The following is a 19,113-nucleotide window of genomic DNA, read 5'->3' as shown; positions in this document are numbered from 1 at the left end:
AGAAAAAAGGAGAAAAGTATTTCATATTTTGAAAAAAGAACAATTGGACATTATCTGCTTGCAAGAAACACATGTGACAAGACTCCACAGAAAAGTGTTAATTAATAAAAGGTTAGGCCAAGAATTTATTTCATCGGACAAAGTCAAGAAAAGAGGAGTGGTGATATATGCAAAGGAGAACTTGTCACCAAAATTTGTATTTAAAGATGAACAGGGCAGAATTTTGGCGGTTGAAATTCAGACACAAGGAGAAAAGTTTTTAATTTTAGGAATATACGCCCCAAATGAAGGGAAATCGGAATTTTTCAAGAGGCTGCATGAGACTATGCTGGACTATTTGGATTACAACAACATTATCATGTTGGGAGATATGAACGGAGTCGTCTCAGTGAATATGGATAAGTCGCAAAGTGCTAACATAACGAAAGACGGCAGACTACCAAAAACTTTTTTTGAAATGACTGACAATTTGGACTTGACTGATATATGGAGGATCAAGAACCCTCTAGGGAAAGAAGGAACTTTCTTTTCTGAGGCCCATATGACATGGACGCGAATCGACCAAATATGGATAACTAGAGGACTGGCACCTAAGACTAGAAAAGTGGAAATCTGCCCAAAAACCTGCTCCGACCACAATGCTTTGAGAATGGAACTGAGATTAAACACAACCGGATCTTTCAGATGGAAAATGAATGACGCTTTGTTAAGAGATCAGGAGATTGTTAGGAAGGCCCAAAAAGCTTTAAAGGATTATTTTGAAATAAATCTAAAGACAAATGTGGAAAAAAGAACAATCTGGGACGCAAGTAAAGCAGTTATGAGAGGGTTTCTAATACAGCAGAATACGATCAAAAAAAGGCTCTGGAATGAAAAGAAGGAGAAGATTTTGGAGAAAATAAGAGAAGGAGAGAAAAAATTGAGATCCAGGCCTAAATCAAAGGAAGTATTGAGAGAAGTGAAGTTTTTCCAGGCACAATATTCGAAACTGATAAATCAGGAGGTGGAATGGAAAATTAAACAAATGAAACAAAGATCCTTTGAATCTGCTAACAAGTGTGGGAAGCTGCTGGCTTGGCAGCTGAAAAAGAGACAAAAGCTTAATACAGTTACAAATCTAGAGATCGAAGGGAGAATGGTTCAGAAACCCGAGGAAATTAGAAAGTGTTTCCAGAGATATTTCAAAGAACTTTACTCACAAAGGCCACAAAAAGATTCGGAGGTGGACCAATTTTTCATAACTAATGGATTACAAAAAATACCTCAGGAAATGAGAGCAACCTTGAACTGTAATATTACGTTCCAAGAAATTGAATGCGCCATTCAGAACCTCCAACTGGGCAAGTCTCCAGGACCAGATGGACTTACTTCCAAATACTATAAGGTACTGAAGGATTCGTTGATACAACCACTGTTGGAAGTTAGTAACCAGATTATGGAGGGGAAGAAGGCACCGGAAACGTGGAAAGAAGCTTTCATCACGTTGATACCAAAATTAGAAACTGAAAAAACCCAACTTAAAAACTACCGTCCTATTTCACTCCTAAATGTGGATTATAAAATTTTTGCAGACATTTTGGCAAGCAGGTTTAAGAAATTATTAAATGAAGTGATTCATAAGGACCAAGCAGGCTTTCTCCCTGGCAGGCATTTATTTGATAACACAAGAAACATCATTGACATTTTGGAATTCCTACAGACAAACTCAAATACAAGAGCGGTGTTGATTTTTATTGATGCGGAGAAGGCCTTTGACAACATTTCTTGGATGTTTATGAAGAAAAATTTGGAAAGGATGGGAGTAGGGCGGGGGTTTGAAAATGGAATAGAAGCAATTTATTCAGAACAAAAAGCTAAATTGATAGTAAACGACGTGGTGACAGAGGAGTTCAAAATTGAAAAAGGGACACGACAGGGGTGCCCTCTATCTCCTCTGCTGTTTATTTCAGTCCTGGAGGTGCTATTGAACATGATCAGAAATGACCGGTTGGCACAGGGAATTGTGGTCGGAGAGAAACAATATAAACTGAAAGCATTCGCAGATGACTTGGTATTAACATTACAGGAGCCAGCCTCTAGTACTAAAAGAGCGTTAGAATTAATTTCTGACTTTGGTCGGGTGGCGGGATTTAAGCTGAATAAACAAAAAACTAAAGTTCTAGCAAAAAATTTGACAACTACTGAAATAGAGGAGTTCAGAAAAGAAACGGAACTAAATGTGGTTAAAAAAGTAAAGTACTTAGGGGTGTACTTGACCTCCAAAAACTTGAATTTGTTTAAGGACAATTATGAGAAATGTTGGTCAGAGATTAAAAGAGACTTGGAAACATGGTCAAGACTGAAACTTTCCTTGTTGGGTAGAATAGCTGCTATAAAGATGAATGTATTGCCGAAAATGTTATTTTTGTTTCAGGCCCTCCAGATCGTGGACAAGGTGGAATGTTTTGGAAGATGGCAGAGGGATATTTCTAAATTTGTCTGGCAGGGCAAAAAGCCCCGAATAAAGTTTAAAATACTAACTGATGCGAAAGAAAGAGGGGGGTTTGCCCTGCCGGACTTGAGGTTATATTATGAATCTGCAGCCCTCTGCTGGTTGAAGGATTGGATTTTATTGGAGAACACCGATGTCCTCGACCTGGAAGGATTTGATAATGCTTTTGGGTGGCATGCATATTTGTGGTACGACAAGGTTAAAGTTCATAGATTGTTCAAAAACCATATTGTCAAAAGGGCAATTTTTATGGTCTGGTCAAAATATAAAGACTTATTGGAGAGTAAAACTCCGAGGTGGCTCTCACCGATGGAGGCCAAAACACGTAAAAGACTCAATATGGAGGCCCACTGGCCTAAATATTGGGAAATAATTGAAAAAATTGGAGATAATTGGAGGTTGCAGAGTATGGAAAAGTTAAAAAACAAGGTGCGAGATTGGTTGCATTATGCCCAAATCCAGGAAGTTTTTAAAGCGGACAAAAAAGTGGGTTTCCAGGAGGAAAAATCGAAATTAGAGACAGAGTGGCTAGAGCCAAAATCTAAGTTAATTTCGAGAATGTACAACTTGCTGCTTAAATGGAATACACAAGATGAGATTGTTAAATCCTCCATGATAAAGTGGGCACAGGATTTGGGGCACAACATTATGTTTGAAGACTGGGAAAGGTTATGGAACACCGGAATGAAATTTACGGCATGTAGTGCCCTGAAGGAAAATATTATGAAAATGATATACCGGTGGTACATGACCCCAGTCAAGCTTGCAAAGATATATCACCTGTCTGACAACAAATGTTGGAAATGTAAAGAGGAGGAAGGGACATTCTTACACCTCTGGTGGACCTGCCCGAAGGTGAAGGCCTTCTGGGAGATGATACATAATGAACTAAAAAAGGTGCTTAGATTTACCTTACCCAAGAAACCGGAGGCCTTCCTCCTGGGCATGGTGGACCAGAGGGTGGCAAAGAAAGATAGAATTTTCTTTATGTATGCTACTACAGCAGCAAGGATCTTGATGGCAAAGCACTGGAAGACACAAAATCTACCCACATTGGAAGAATGGCAGACGCAGCTGATGGACTATATGGAACTGGCTGAAATGACTGGCAGAATTCGAGACTCGGGAGAAGAAGAAACGGAGGAAGTTTGGGAAAAGTTCAAGGATTATTTGAAAAAGCATTATAAGTTGTATGAATGTTAAAAAATGCTCCTTTTTAGGAAATTACAGCTTCAGCATCGGAAAATTTTTGAATTGGAAAATAAGGTATAACAAGACAGAAGTGGTGTAATGAAATAATTTTATTGTGTTGAAACTAAAAATTAATGGATTTGGACTGTAATGTTTAGAGACCAGATATCACGATAAAATGGAAGACGTATTATTATGTTTAAAATAAGTTAACAAATTGCTGAGGTTTTGAATCGATAGAGAATGCAGTGCTCGGAAGATGGGGGGAGTCTATTAGATCTATGGAAATATGTATTTGGAAGTTGGATTTTGTATATTATAAACTTAATAAAAATTATATTAAAAAAAAATAAAATAATTTTATTCCTTATACTTAATGTTATTCCTTTTACTGTGAGAAAGTACATAGCAGAGTATTGGAAAACTTCTCACAATGGTGCATTAAACTGAGTTTCAATAATACTAGCTTTTTTCTATCAGAAACTGTATCCTCTCTGTACATGTATGGTCATGAACATCATTTGATTGGCAGCTCAACAATCCAATCCTAAACAAACAAACCCTACACAGAGTTTTGTGTGCTTCAGCTGTTGGCATTAATTGGCTTAAGTGTACCTAAGCATGTGCTGGATTGTGGCCACTGTTTCAGTGGAAATTACTTCCAAATAAGTGGGTTAGCATCCAAGGTCAAGACACTTAAAGCTTAGAAAGATTAGGTTACTGGCAAAAAAACTATGAGGGGGAAAAAAGCAACAAGAGGCTTTAGAAAGAAAGAAAAAACTCTCTCCAAACCAACACTCTTGCAAAACTTGTTGCCATGGTAGCAGAAAAGGAAGTTAATACTCCAGTCCTAGAGTGCTTGAGCTGTGGATAAAATGATGTTGTCTGGCTCCCTTCTTGCTATTATGATACAGTAGAAGATGCATTTAGCATAACCACGGAAACACAAAACTTTCTCACCCAGTGAAAGCTTTATTTGTTTCCGCTACAGAAAATGCTATTATTCCTTCTCCGCCCCCGAAAAATAAATAAATCAACAAGCACTGTAACTCGAGTGACAAGCTCCTACATACCCTCCAATTGTCCTGATTTTCCAGGGACAGTCCCAGAATTACAGAAGCCATCCTGGTTTCTGATTTGATACCAGAATGTTCCGGTTTCCCTTTTTTCTCTTTCCACGTCTTGAAGAACAATTAAAAGTGGTGTGTGTGTGTGTCACACACACACACACACACACATACAGGCATAGACACACACACATGCATAGAGTCCTGTTTATAATGAAAATAAAATACCTGCACCAAATGCAGGAAATTGTGAAGAAGGCATACAAAGCCCTTCCCATAATTTTGAAGAAAATCCATTTTAAATTCTTTAATTGCACTGCTTCAGCAGTCAGCCACTCTTTAAGGAAGCCCATGGAATGTTTATTCCTTTTATTGTAAATGGAGCCTGATACTGTCTACTCAGATGTAAGTCCCACTATAGTCAACGGAGCTTACTTTCAAGTAACTGGGTAAAGACTGTTCAGCCTTACAATGCAATCCTAAGCATTTTTTACTCAGAACTAAGTCCCACTGTGTTGAATAGGATTTATGCTCTGGTATGTTCCTCGGTCAATAAAGCGAGATGAGCGCCGCAACCCCAGAGTCGACCTTATGGACCTAATGGACTGGACCTAATGGTCAGGGGTCCCTTTACCTATGTTCCTGATCATTCTCACAGTTTCCATTGCTGCTGCTGCTGCTGTTATCTCTCAACTTTTTCCATGACAGGAACTTAAGACAGCTTATAGCTAAAATTTTATTTCATTCCATTTATCTGTTGAAGGTGTTTTTGTTTACAGCAGTTGCACTCCCCCCCCCTTTACAACAATCCTGTGACATAGGCAAAGAGCTTGTAATTGGCTCAAGGTGACAGGTGCACATGTTCATATGACACTTGTGTGTGGTGATATCAAATGTAGAATGTCCCTGCAGTTTCAAAGGAACAACTGGGAACCTCAAAGAACATTCCGGATTGTTCGTTGGGGCTTGTATTTGACATCTTTTTAATTTGAGGCCAAATGCAAGTCCTGCTGGGAAAGACTCTACCTGGGAGCTCCCAACTGGACTCCTGTGTGGAGCCAACCCCTGCTGAAAACTGGTCAGACGGAACTGAGGAGAAAGATGCTCATTTCACCTTTGAAGGACGGGACAAAGATACAGGTCAACTCCAGGTTTGAGGAAGTTTGATGAAGTCTTGTCTCTGTCCCAAATGTACCATCACCATCATAGCAAGGAATTTAAGGTGATGGTGACCGGTGGCTTGAAGGCTGATGCGTGAGGGATTGGAGGAGCAACAACTTATTATATACTGTATATTTAATTGCTTTATTTAAAGATTTATTCACATTCCAAGATGGTTCAGAACAACAACAAAAAACCATTGATTTAAAGAAATTTAAAACATTAAAACATCAACGGAAATCAACAGTAAATACAGCAGTGATCCAGGGCAAATAAAAATCTGAATGTCATTCCCTGGAATTAACATTCATTTATTTAAGGGCTTTGCTTTCCCTTCTCTGTCTTGATTTAAAATCCAAGCCAGTAAGCAACTTTTGGGGCCACAGTGCTCATATTGTATTTGACTGTGAGCATTGCAAGTTGCTGAGATTCATCCCGGAAAAATGAAAGTTGGCTACAGTATATCACTGATTACCTGTGGAAAGCTAGCATTCTAGCTGTTAACATTTACACGACTAACATGCCCTCAGATTAACACAGTATCCCTGCTCCCACCCGAAAAGCTTAATAGGCTTCCAGTGATCACATAACATCTATTTCAATCTTTTGGAATCCATCCTAAATAAGAATAATACATTTAATAAAAATCTCCCTGCTCACAATCACAGATGTTTCTGAAGAGCTAAGGAGTGGCCAGATCTAGGAAAAGGCTGCATTCTTTTCCTATGATCATCCTTAGGTGGCTTTGGGTGCTGCATAATTTGTGTACATAGTAAGTTAAGCAGCTTCTCTAAGGGACCAGTATCTCTGTAGCTGGGGAATCGTGATGTTTTGAAATCCAGATTTGAAATGAACAGGGAGGAAAATGATTACAAGTAATCTGCCAATAAATTTGCGTCATGAAATAATTTTGGGTTGGTTATATTTATACGGGCTGTAAATGTGACAAAATTCAGAATACAGAATATTTACTGAAGCCCTTACAGAAAGGTACATATTGTTGCCTAAACATGACAGACATCTAGTCTAATTTTATGGCACAGATAAGACATATTGCAGTTCTTTGTAAAATACAATCAATCTATTTGCTCATTTTTGCTATCCAATATAAATAAATCCTGCTCACAACATATACCGTAATTAGAATGTAATAATCAGGGGAAAATACAGATGAATGTAATAATTGCAGATTGTAGGTTTATGTACACACACAAACTGTAATGATTTAAAATGTACATAAACACATGGATTAATTCATAAATTGAGAAGAGTCACTTTTCCCTTAAATCATTAAACCAAAAAGCCCTGAAAAAGTACTTTTGGGGGGAGCAAGAGCACAGTGAGAGAGCTCACGAGATTGCGGCACTCAAAATGGCCACTGAGGTCTGACACAAAAATTGATTGTCCCATAATTTTTTTCTCTGGGGCCCTTGGGAGGCATGTAGTTGGAAAATAAAACCCAGAAACTCTAGCTCACAAGAAGAATCACATTAGCATTCTTTGGATTGTGACAAGTGTCTCTTTGAAAATAATAATTATTATATCCCTACTGTTTACCCTAAGGTCCCAGGATGGGTTACAACAATGTAAAATCTAACATTAAACACAGTTTAAAACAACTTGCCATCATAAAAACAGGGTGGGTCCTAAACATATTTATCTCAGGTGGCAAAGGTGAGAGAATTTATCATGTCACAATTGTTATTTAGATGGTTTAGAAAAAAACAACCCTTAATATAAAACATTGAGCTAACTTGTGTGGCTTTCTATTATTATTGGGTTGCATTTGTGTTGTATAGTTTTCCATCTTTTAGAATTCCGCAGCTGATTTGGAATTGTTTCCAGTGATTGACAGTTCCTTTGTGACCACTAGGAACTTCTTAAATGGCTTTGTTAAATGACTTGAGATGACTGCTGATGGCACCGTAATTTTCTCGGGCTGGTGGCATTTTAATTTTCCCATTGGAGTTTTGATATATATTTTCATTAACATCATTTTAATGTGGAATTATTATTTTTTAAACCCTTAGAATTAATATTCCCTACCTTGCACTCAATATTCCTCATTATTTTTATGAATGCTGGAGGGAAAACTGTGTGCTTATTAATCTTGGATAATTTTTGGTTAAATAGCAATTTATGGGAAGAGCATAATATATTCCAAGTCATCCACCCTCATTCTGGGTCATATATATATGAAGAGCAGAAATGGTGAACAGGTTATGCTAACTTTCTAATGAGAAAATATTGACTATTATTCTCTTAATGGTAACATGCTTTCTTTTAATTCATATGCAATTTCCCACAAATAATCCAATTCTGTAGTGCTTGTGACACCCACAAGGTATACTAGACTAGTTTCTTGAGAATGTCGGAGCACCACTTTGAACAGCTTTGGGTAGTGTTCATGCAGTCTGGGTTGTTAATGCTTAATTGTGGTGCCAAGGGGATGGATAGTCCTTCTACACAACAGAAGGTCAGACTCAATACTCCTTTGGTCCTTGCCAGCCATTAGGAATCTATGATTTCATGATCCAATAACTTTTTCTGATTTGTCTGTGCAAGCTTAGATAATGTAAAGGTAAAAAAGGTAAAGGACCCCTGGACGGTTAAGTCCAGTCAAAGGTGCCTATGAGGTTGCAGCGCTCTTCTCGCTTTCAGGCTTAGGGAACCAGCATTTATCCACAGACAGCTTTTTGGGTCACATGGCCAGCATGACTAAACCACTTCTGGCAGAAACCAGACTAAACCACTTTCTGTGACAGAAACCAGAGTGCACGGAAATGCTGTTTTCCTTCCCGCCACAGCAGAACCTATTTATCTACTCGCACTGGTGTGCTTTCAAACTGCTAGGTTGGCAGGAGCTGGGACAGAGCAACCGGAGCTCACCCCATCACGGGGATTCAAACCGCCAACCTACTGATCAGCAATCCCAAGAGGCTCAGTGGTTTAGAGCACAGAGCCACCCACAACCCCTTAGATAATGAATGCCTTTCTAACTAGCATATACCGTATTTTTCAGTGTATGAGGTTTTTTGCTTTTAAAAATAGTAAAAAATTGGGGGGCGTCTTGTACACAGAACATGGGCATCTAGGGGAAGTTTTTAAATATTTAAGCATATGTCTGGGATTTTGGCTTGGTCAAGCTGAGGTGGTCCCTCCTGCTGCTGTCCTCCCTTTCTCCTCCCCTTCTGGGCTGCATGCTGGCGACTGGCTCGCCTCCTGAAGCCCCCGCCGCCTCAACCACAGGATCGAGAGCAGCTGCCACCGCCGCCACTGAGAGCTGCCTCAGCTACCTCTCCCTGCCCTTCTTTCCTTTCCCCCCTATTCCCTTCTCAAACTCCACCCTGCCCGCATCCTGCTCACCACCTTCTCAGCTCAGTTTGCTTGATGGCATGGGCCGGCGCAGAGTGGGTGCTGCCTTCCCCCGGCTCTTCCTCGGTATCCTGCTTGGGAGCCTCCTTCCAGTCACTTCCACTGAGGGGGAGCATGTGGTGCCTCAGTCGCCACCTTTGCTTCTGCACCATGGTGCACTGCATGCACCTCATGCTGGAAACTTTGAGGGTGATCGCTCCCCAAAAGATCAACAACTTGCCACCACCAATCATCCAGTTTTTCCTTTCTATTTTAGGCTTTCATTTTCTTAATGTTGGGTTCCAAAAATAGGGGTCGTCTTATACACGGGGTTGTCTTATACATGGAAAAATACAGTACTTTTCTTGATACATAAAATAGAACTACAGTGGACGCTTGGGTTGCGAAAGTGATCCGTGCGGGATGCACATTCACAACCCGCAGCGGTGCATCTGTGCATGTGCAGGTTGCGATTTGGTGCTTCTGCGCATGCACAAAGCGCGATTTAGTGCTTCTGCATTTGCACAACTGCCGAAACCCAGAAGTAACCCGTTCTGGTAATTCCGGGTTTCAGCGGGTCTGTAACCTGAAAAAACACAACCTGAAGCGTCTGTAATCCAAGGTATGACTGTATTGTTGACATTTGTCTGTGCTGCTGATGTGTCTTTTAAGGTGGTCAACATGGTGATCTCTAGATGTTGTTGAACTACAGTTCTCACCATCCCTGATCATACTGGCTGCAACTGATGGGAGTTGGAGTTCAGCAACATCTAGAAGGTGCCATGTCAGCTATTCCTGTATTAAAGCAAGGTGTGCTACTAGTCCCTCCAGCACCTAACAGCCATTTTGTTCTCCCCTTATCTTTGCATCCCCCCCACCTTCACTGTTGGCACGTTTATCCTCTCCAGTGCTTGAGCAGAAGTTACTTTCATTTGAACACATATGAAACTATCTTAATTGGATGAGCTCAGACATGAATCAGATTGGCTCTCTCCAATTGGATGACAGTTCATCTTACTCTGAGTCGATACGGTAGGCTGCTGTGCAGCTCACACATAATTCCAGGTGTCCCCAGTTGTGCTTTCAAGTTCCTGGTGAAAAGCTTTGTGATCTCATAGAGATGTATGTTTCTGCATACATATTGCCTCTGTTGGATTAAGATGATTCACTGTTGCAATCCTGCAGTTAAGTACTATTGGTAGGGTGGCAGTTAGAGATTCTCATTTCTAGGATGTCACACACCCTTGCCTTCCTTAGATGATGAGACCCTATTGCCCAATTTTCATTGAATTGGGTTTGTTAATATTATGTTTCAGGAGAGTTTATATATGCGCTATAACTTCAGTTTGGGGAACTGAGTTTCAATGTGTGGGAAACATCTGAATGTTTTGCATGAATGGTCTTAATTTGCATAATTCTGCTCCAAGTGAACTCACGGGATTTTCCTTTGTTTATTCTGGAATGCTGTCTTTTATTGAATTTAAACGGCTGCTTCTAAAGTGATTGACCCTGCAAGTTTCTGCTTTCTCCTACTTCCATCTCTCCTCACTTGTCACTTTCTGACTCCCAGCCATTATTAGTTTCGTAGCAATGGGGATCACATTGTGTGGCAGTCCGCAGGTTGTGTGCATTTTCTTGTTTCCGTGGTGGGTCAAGGCACTTATCCAGGAGCTGAACACAGGAGGTGTAATAGCTGGATTTTTATGTAGGCTTCCCCCCAAGAAGCGTTTTGTGGAATAAAACTTAAATCCCCTTTGGTTCCTGTAAATATCCCTTAAATAGGTATATTGCTTTATGCTGCGTACTAGCTCAAGAATTGGTCCCAGGTGTTTCCTTACAACAATGATATATACCTTACTTACTGCACCTTTAATCAGATCAGTTACAACAAGTTGCTCTTTTGTCCATTCATGGTAGTCAAAACTGAGAGTACTTTATTTGTTTTAAAAGCTCTTCCTAAAGTACAATCTAGTCTATAGAGTTTGAGGAGCGTTAGTAAGAAAAATGTTTAATTTAGGGCTACAATTAATGTATTCATTAGTTACATGCAGTTTTCATTTGTGTATCTTAGTACAGGGTCTTTGCCTTCTACAAATGAAAACCAACTTGGTATATATATGTGTGTGTGTGTATGTGTATGTATATATGCACATCTGACTGAGTGAAAGAGACAGTTGTTCAAAAAAGCTGGGTGGTTCTGAGAGAAACATATGCCAGTGTTTTGATAGTAACCTCCTTATGCAGGGAACGCTATTCTTCTTATTTGAGAACAGTTATTGAATTCTAATGTGTCCTGCAGTGATAATATTCCATGACATGTTGTTTAGAAATGAGGTATTTTATGTAAAATCATATAAATTAAATCATGAAGTCTTGGAGGGATTATAAAATTAGGTAGTTCTTGAAGTTAGGCCACCAAAGGCTAGATAATTGAAAAAACATTGGGTTTAAACTATTCACCATTGTTCTCTCTTTCTTTGCAGGATGATCTCAAGTTTAAATATATTAGAAAAGAGACAGAAAAGGAATGGGAGCATACAAAGGTAATAAAATAATGGAGAACATTTTGAACAGGCTTGGGAAGGAAAACATTGCTTTGATTACTCCTAATAGGGCACTGGGTTTTTTTTAAGGTTAAATAATTTCCATCAGTTACAGTCCACTGTTTAAACAATATGAATCAATAAATGCTGTTTCTTGCTTACTGAAGTGAATGGAGTTACTGGAACCTTCCTGTGACTAGCCTATATTATGATTGCTTACTAGATATTGAAGTACTGGTTGTTAGGTTTTCATATCCAATATTTTTCTCCCTATTATCAGGATATCATATTGAAGGATGCATTGTTCTATAATGGCATTTGTCCTGGTGTCGGAAAATGGATCCACAAACATCTGATTTCCAACTGGGGTGAGAAAAAGAATCAAGAGGATGCCCACGTTTCGACCTATAGATGATTTCTGTAAAACAACATGGATATTCAGTGTAAACAAACAGTTTAGCCATTGCTTATTTCCTCCCTCCATTCTTCTGTTGTCCTTGTGGCTTTTTTCAAAATTACTTCTGTTTCCCATTCACTACTGTCAATAGCCCAGTGTGCTACTGTTATTCATTTCTTTGTGGTATCCTTTCCTTTGTCCAGCTCCTCTTGATTCCTGTATTATAAAACCATTTAATGTTCCTATTTCAGTTCATTTTTAATAATAATAGTAGTAGTAGGAAAGGTTATTCCATTTAGAATAATTTAGTTATCCTGAAAAAGCCTATGGAGAATATCAGGGTCAACAGCTTTCTGGATCAGCGTTCTCCATATTTAATTAAACTGGGTTTTCTTATTTTTAAAACACACACACATGCAAGTAAAGAAAAAATGGACCAAGACCCTAAACATAAAATTATGTTGCTATGTAGTGAAATGAATTTGTTTTAGGAGTTAATTGATTTAATTAATTAAGAACATTAAGCAGCCTGCTGGATGAGGCCAATGGCCCATCTAGTCCAGTATCCTGTTCTCACAGCAGATGACCAGATGCCTGTAGGAAACCCAGAGGCAAGATTTAAGCACAAGATCACTCTAACCCTCCAATGGTTTTCAGTAAGTGGCATTCTGAAGCATTGACACCTCCAACTGTGGAGGCAGATCATAGTCATCATGGCTAGTAGCTACTGATAGCATTCTCCTCCATGAATTTATCCAATCCTTTAAAAAAGTCATCTAGGTTGGTGAACATGACTAAGTTACATCAATTAATTTCAACGGGCCTCTTCTGAGAAAAACTGAGTTGAATACTACCCATAGTAAAAGCACGAACAGATTTTTACAGAATGCTTGCAAATTATGTGACTTTGGGTATGTATATTAACTGTTGGGAGTTGAGGTGCGTCAACACGGTGTGATATTATGTCACACATGGTCTTAAATAGGTATTAAGTACAAAATGAGATAGGAACACAAAGTAATACCAGGTCTGTGTTTCCCAGATGAGCCACCCCACATGTAATCCCTCAGATCCCTCTGTAATTCTGACTTAATTCCTTTCTAACCTCAAATACTGTGACTAGACACTTGTGGTATGAGCAAAACACTTCCACTGAGCTCTCATGCATCTCATGTCTGTGGCAAAAGTCATACAGAGCTCCCATTTATGTTTGTCTTGGAAGTGGCCGCAAGCCAGGGAGATGCTTGGCACATCAAAAAAACAAGGACCTCCTTTCTCCATGTGACTTTGATTCTGGCACAGAGGATCACCTGAAGGACTCCTATGAACAGCGCACACATCCCTACCCCAAGTTTCTATGGAAACAGTAGTACTTTTTGGATCCACTGTAATTTATGAGAAGCACCATAGAGTGAATGAGTGTACTAATTTATCAGTTTAATTCTATATTATCCAGGGATGGGATTGCACAAAGAAAGAAGCTTGTTTTCATTTTCTTAAAAAGAAAAAAGAAGTGTGTTCTACCCAGGCTTCTTCTTTTTCCCTCCTTCCATGCCCACCAAAAGCTTCAGGCCCTGCCCACCAGTAGTGGTGGTAGCTAAAGGTTCAGAAGGCAGTGCATATGCGTGACAACCATGCGCCTGTGCTGTAGGCGTCTCTGAAGCCTTGCCCTGTTGCAGGGCTGGGAAGGGCATGGGGATAAAACATTGATGCTTTCCATTTCCATCTAATCAGCCTATTCTCAGGAACTGGGCACAGGGGATGTGGGAGGGAATAGTCAAATCATAGAGTTGGAAGGGACCATGAGGGTCACTGCAATATTTGGAAGAGGAAAACAAAGGTGCCAGTACTGCGTACTGTTGAGTAACACCAGAAAAAAGTGATGGTTCTAGCCATTAATCATGTTTCTGTTACATTTACACATTGTAATTTGCACACTCATATAACCTCTGTTCTAAAGGGACTGCATTGGCTGCCATTTCATTTCTGGACCTAATTCAAGGTATTCATGTTAGTGTTCAAAGCTTTAAATTACTTGGGCCCCAAATATCTGAAAGAATGCCTCCTTCCAACAGACCCCTCTAGCCTCTTGGTAATTCCATCTCCCTTAGATGTTTGGCGGCTATGGTGGCCTGGGTGAGGGCATTCTCTGTGGCAGTCCCTAAGCTGTAGAATACCCTCGCTTCTTTATGGCTTTTGTTGAATGCTGAAGATGCAGCTCTTTGTTTGCTCTTTGATATCTGAGATGTGTGTTTACAGGGCCTGCCCTATTCCTGCAATAGTAATTTGTTTTATTCTGGGAGCTGCTGGTGAAGGGTGAGTACTACTGCTACTAATTGGACACAGAAGTAACACAGGAGTAACTCACACTCTTTTGAAGTACTAAGGATACAAATAACTAAGCAGAGAAATACTGGGAATCTTGCATTGTTTAGAAAAGAGTTGCTATGTGAAATCAGATGGACGATGTTGTTTTATATTATGATCCTAAGGTCCTGTCTAAACATTCAAATTTGGGGCGTATTTAATGGATGGGTGCCCTTCTCTGAAACATAAAATAGTTTTTGATGTGGACATTTCATGTGGAGGTCCATACTACATGTGATTTCCCCCAATTTATGTGATCTCCTCCTCTCTCTTTTTTTTGAGAGAGAAAGGGAGTGAAGACTGATTGAAGTCAGATCTTGTCATGGAAACTGCCTCAACTCATTTCACATGATGCTCATAGTGGGGACAGGATGAGCAAATGGACAGGTAACTGTGAACCAGGCATAGACATTCTCCACAGCTGCAGATAAGAAGCAGCTGCAATTGTCATGTGACTTGCAATGCTCTTACCTCTCTAGGAGGGATAGAGACTTAGTTTAAAAAGAAAAGAAATCAAAGTCTGGGACAGCTACCCAGGGCACCACTGGATGCCCTTACAGGAACCACACTGTCCAGGGGCACCAGACTGGTGACCCCTTGTGTACATATGCACCCTCTTCTCAAGTCTGAAGGGCACGTGCTTATAAAATTCAGTGTTATGTTCCTTTGACTCAATCAGTTGGTCATTGTTTAATCAGCTTTCCCTATTAACTTGAACATAAAATCAATGTAACAAGCAAAGATAAAACTGCCAGTGTTACAAAAAATGGGAGGATTTCAAGCCACAAACTGTGCCCAATATTCCTTCCATTACAAGAAAGAAGAATGAGCGAGGTAAGCAAAAGTAGCAACAGAGTAGACATTCATTGCACATCTATTACCTAATAGGAAAAAAAATCATTTCCTTGGTATATGGAAAAGTGGTAAATAAGCTGTGCTTTAAAGGAAGAATGATCTTTATAAAACAAAACAAGAATGAATACAGTTCACATTCAAGCATGCCACAAGTTGGATCTTCAACCAACTTGAAGGGAAAGGGATAAAGACATTTCCTTCTGATGTTACTATCAAACCAGCTTGGATAATTAGCATATTTTCATTTTTGTTTGGAACCTGGTGTGTTAATAGAGGCATTTGAATAATACAGACAGAATCCAGAGATAGCATCCTAATAAAAATTTAGTGAACAAAGTGGGGAGGGGGGGGGAAATTATACAACTTAAACACACACACAAAAATGGGAGGGGGCTCTTTGACAGGCCTTGTCAAGACCAGGGTTAGATTCAACTCAACATTTACAAGAAAACTCCGTCATGACTTGATAGCCTATGAGAGTGGGTGCTGCTTCACTAAAGATCATACCCTCTTCCCTGGTTGCTTTGCAACACCTGCACCTGCCCTCTCTTGGCGTGTTGACTTAACTGACAACAGAGTTAACCTTTGAATTACAAACTGAATGATCTCTACTGCTGCACTTTCAGCATGTTGAAGGTGACTTAACTCTGGAGAAAAAAGAGAGAGACTTGGCTCAGGTAGCATTGAAACACAAAAGACCCCACTGAATGCAAAAAAAAAGGCGAAATCCTAGATGCAGTAATGGGATGCAAGATCATCCTGCATTGCAGTGTCCATATTTCCAACCTTGATGAATTCTTTGCTATGTGGATTAGACCTTTTCTTCTTTAAACCCAATTGATTAGACATCATTATGCTTTGCTTTAGCCACAGAAAGGCTTGAGGATTACTACACTCTTCCTCCATGCATAATTTTGAAAGTAAATCAATTGTGGGGACAACATATAATCTGACCAAATGTGGCTTGCTTTTCTACTATCATTTTGTAACCCCCCCCCCAAATAAACCCCCAGCTTCTGGCAGACATAAGAGCTTTCTTTCTCTAATTGTACAGAAACTAGAGCAAAGCTTTTTGCCTATTGGAGTGATGCTCCAAGTTTCTTTTCCATCACAGATTTTGGTGAATCTTGGTTTTGTATTTTCTTTCTTATCATCTTGGTTATTAACAGAGTCAACAGAGTTAACACAGAGACACTATGATGAGTCCAGGCAGAGATAAATTATTTGATCTGCTTTGTGACCATTCACAAGTCCAGCTGTTTTTAAATGGTGGGAATTAAATTCTGAATATCTTGTTTCCATCCAATTGCTGGTCAGAAAGTCTTCACAACAGAACTACTGGATCACTGTAACATTCTGTCCGCCCCCCCCCCAAAAAAAAACCTTAACCTTAGCTGAAATAACTGCAGGCAGTCATCAACATATAATAAAAGTAGCCAGAGGACAATTTCTTAACTTGGAGCACAGTTTTAGCTTTAGGAGGAATAGGTAAAAGGGATATGTGCCTCACACTTTTATTGGCCTTAAAGTAGGGGTAGACAGTGAGGTACCTTCTTGATGTTGCTGGGTGGACTATAACTCCGTAGTCATCTACCGCCAACAAAATTCTAGCTTCTCATGTTTCCCCAATGTTTTCCATGGAATGCTGCAGAAGCCAATGATGTGATCAGTGCTTTGATTCTCCAGTGCAATTCAAATGATGGTGCCCATAGTCCCAGAGAGCTTTCCTTGTTTTCTGTCCATTATTCATTGCATGAGATGGCTACCCTATGTACTTAATTTCCATCAGTTTCCATAAGCTATTCAACAGAGAGGTCCGTATCTTTTCACACATTGCAGTAAAATATTTGAGACTAAATAAAACACAATCTCCCTTCAAGAGACAATGAAAGACCCTCAAGAGGGATGCTGAAAATTATCAAAAGGAGGTGCTTTTCAATCAAAGTATAAATGAAATAAAAATCACCAGAGTGATTTCAACTCATCCATATTAAAGGTCATATGTGTATGACACAAGTGACATAGGTTATCCAAGAAACTACTTCTTTGGATAATCAGACAATAAAAAGTGACATGATTTTAATGCATAAAATGTTGAAAATGTAACCACTAAATAAAACAAGTGGTTCTGAAATTATCATTGTATGGGTCTTCTCAAAATGACATCTAATCTCAGAAGCTTTTATATAACATAACCTTTTTTATTTGTACCATCTCATAATCTTTACGGGCTAGAGACTGCTAGGCTGAAATTGATTGCTGATTTAAGACCATATTATGCTTTTATTTCATTTGTAAAGCAAAAAGTATCTTTAAAAAAATCTATAGTGCTGTAGTCATATCTTTCTGAATTCATATCTTGTTTGCAGAATGGAACAGGATATCATACATTAATTTATGCTGTGAGACAGTGCTGTTAGGAAATGGCATAGATGTGAGTCATGTTAATGCAGAAGAAACTGTAATAGGGATGTAAATAAAATGCCTTGTAGCAAGGCCATGTATTACAGTTAAATTAATAGATATCAACCCCCATTAATTCCATTGTTGCAACAGAGATGCAACATAATATTGTTTTGTTACATGACAGATAATGTCTCAGAGTATAGAACATCAATTCTAAGATGTTCAAAACCATCAATATATACATAAGCCCATTGCTAAGTTCTCTCAGTTTGTCACACTGAAGTGTGACAAAGAAACAGAACCTAGGATAGTGTATATGAGATGAAAATGCTCTTTGCAAGTTTCCTCTTTTCAGAACAGAAGAGAGACTGGATGTCAAATCCTGGCATCCAGTGAAATATGGGAATGTTTAAGGGGGCTTGTGCACTGTAGATTTTTGAGGGGATATTTACTGAGATATTTGGGGTCACCATTGAAGGTACTTAGCCTTCCTAGTGCCATGTCGGTGACTTCTGAACCATGTCATTGAGTTCCATGGTATAAAATATAATTTATATTTTATATTTATATTTATTATATAAATATAAAAACCATGCCATTGAAAGAGGGGGCAAAACCAGTCTGACACACACACACACACACACACACACACACAAGCTTTTTTTTAAAAGTGCACCTAATTTTGCAAAGGATCAATGCATATGTGTAATATATGAGAGTTAGATTCAAGCCCTATGCTGTATTATATTTCTGCAGCATAGTTTTATATTCAAACTTACATATTTTTATATGTATACATTTTTGTATCTACCTATGGGCTTTAGATAACCTGGCTATTTATTTATTTCATTTGTAGTCCACCCTTTAACCCAGGCTTCCTTGGCCTCAGCCCTCCAGATGTTTTGAGACTACAATTCCCATCATCCCTGACCACTGGTCCTGCTAGCTAGGGATCATTGTAGGCCAAAAACACCTGGAGGGCTGAGGTTGAGGAATCCTGCTTTAACCAAAAAGGATCTCAGAGAGGCTTATGAAAATCAGTATTAAGATGGTCCCTGCTGACAGGGAGGAGCACAGAAAGAAGAAACAGCATAATACATGTGCATCAGCTCAACCGGACTCCTTCATCTGCCGCAGCTGCAACAAGGCATGTCTCTCCCATGTCAGTCTTTACAGCCACAGCAGGTGCTGTAACTCTCCAACAGTTTGACTTCACCCCCAAAGGTGTACTCCTCCTTTGTCTCCAGAGACAGACAGATGCCAACCAACTCAAGGGGAAAG

General features: G+C 39.4%; 1 protein-coding gene across 2 annotated transcripts in view; it reads left to right on the top strand.

Moving 5' to 3' along the window:
• CNBD1 (cyclic nucleotide binding domain containing 1) overlaps positions 1 to 12,290 on the top strand; it is a 146,258-nt gene extending 133,968 nt beyond the window's left edge. Inside the window, exons 11-12 of one of the 2 annotated variants that reach the window (XR_014170648.1) lie at positions 11,748 to 11,807; positions 12,088 to 12,259. Coding sequence is in view for 1 of the 2 variants with exons in the window: in XM_081919785.1 (XP_081775911.1) it covers positions 11,748 to 11,807; positions 12,088 to 12,222 (195 nt within the window). In the remaining variant the exon portion in view is untranslated. Of the gene's footprint in view, positions 1 to 11,747; positions 11,808 to 12,087 lie in introns of both variants that reach the window. The other variant, XM_081919785.1, reaches the window with a different exon arrangement.
• The last annotated feature ends 6,823 nt before the right edge of the window (positions 12,291 to 19,113 follow it).

This window comes from Podarcis melisellensis (assembly GCF_964234715.1).
Source record: "Podarcis melisellensis genome assembly, chromosome: 7".
Taxonomy (NCBI): domain Eukaryota; kingdom Metazoa; phylum Chordata; class Lepidosauria; order Squamata; family Lacertidae; genus Podarcis; species Podarcis melisellensis.
The sequence above is the reverse complement of the archived record's forward strand: the minus strand, read 5'-3'. Positions and strand labels throughout refer to the sequence as shown.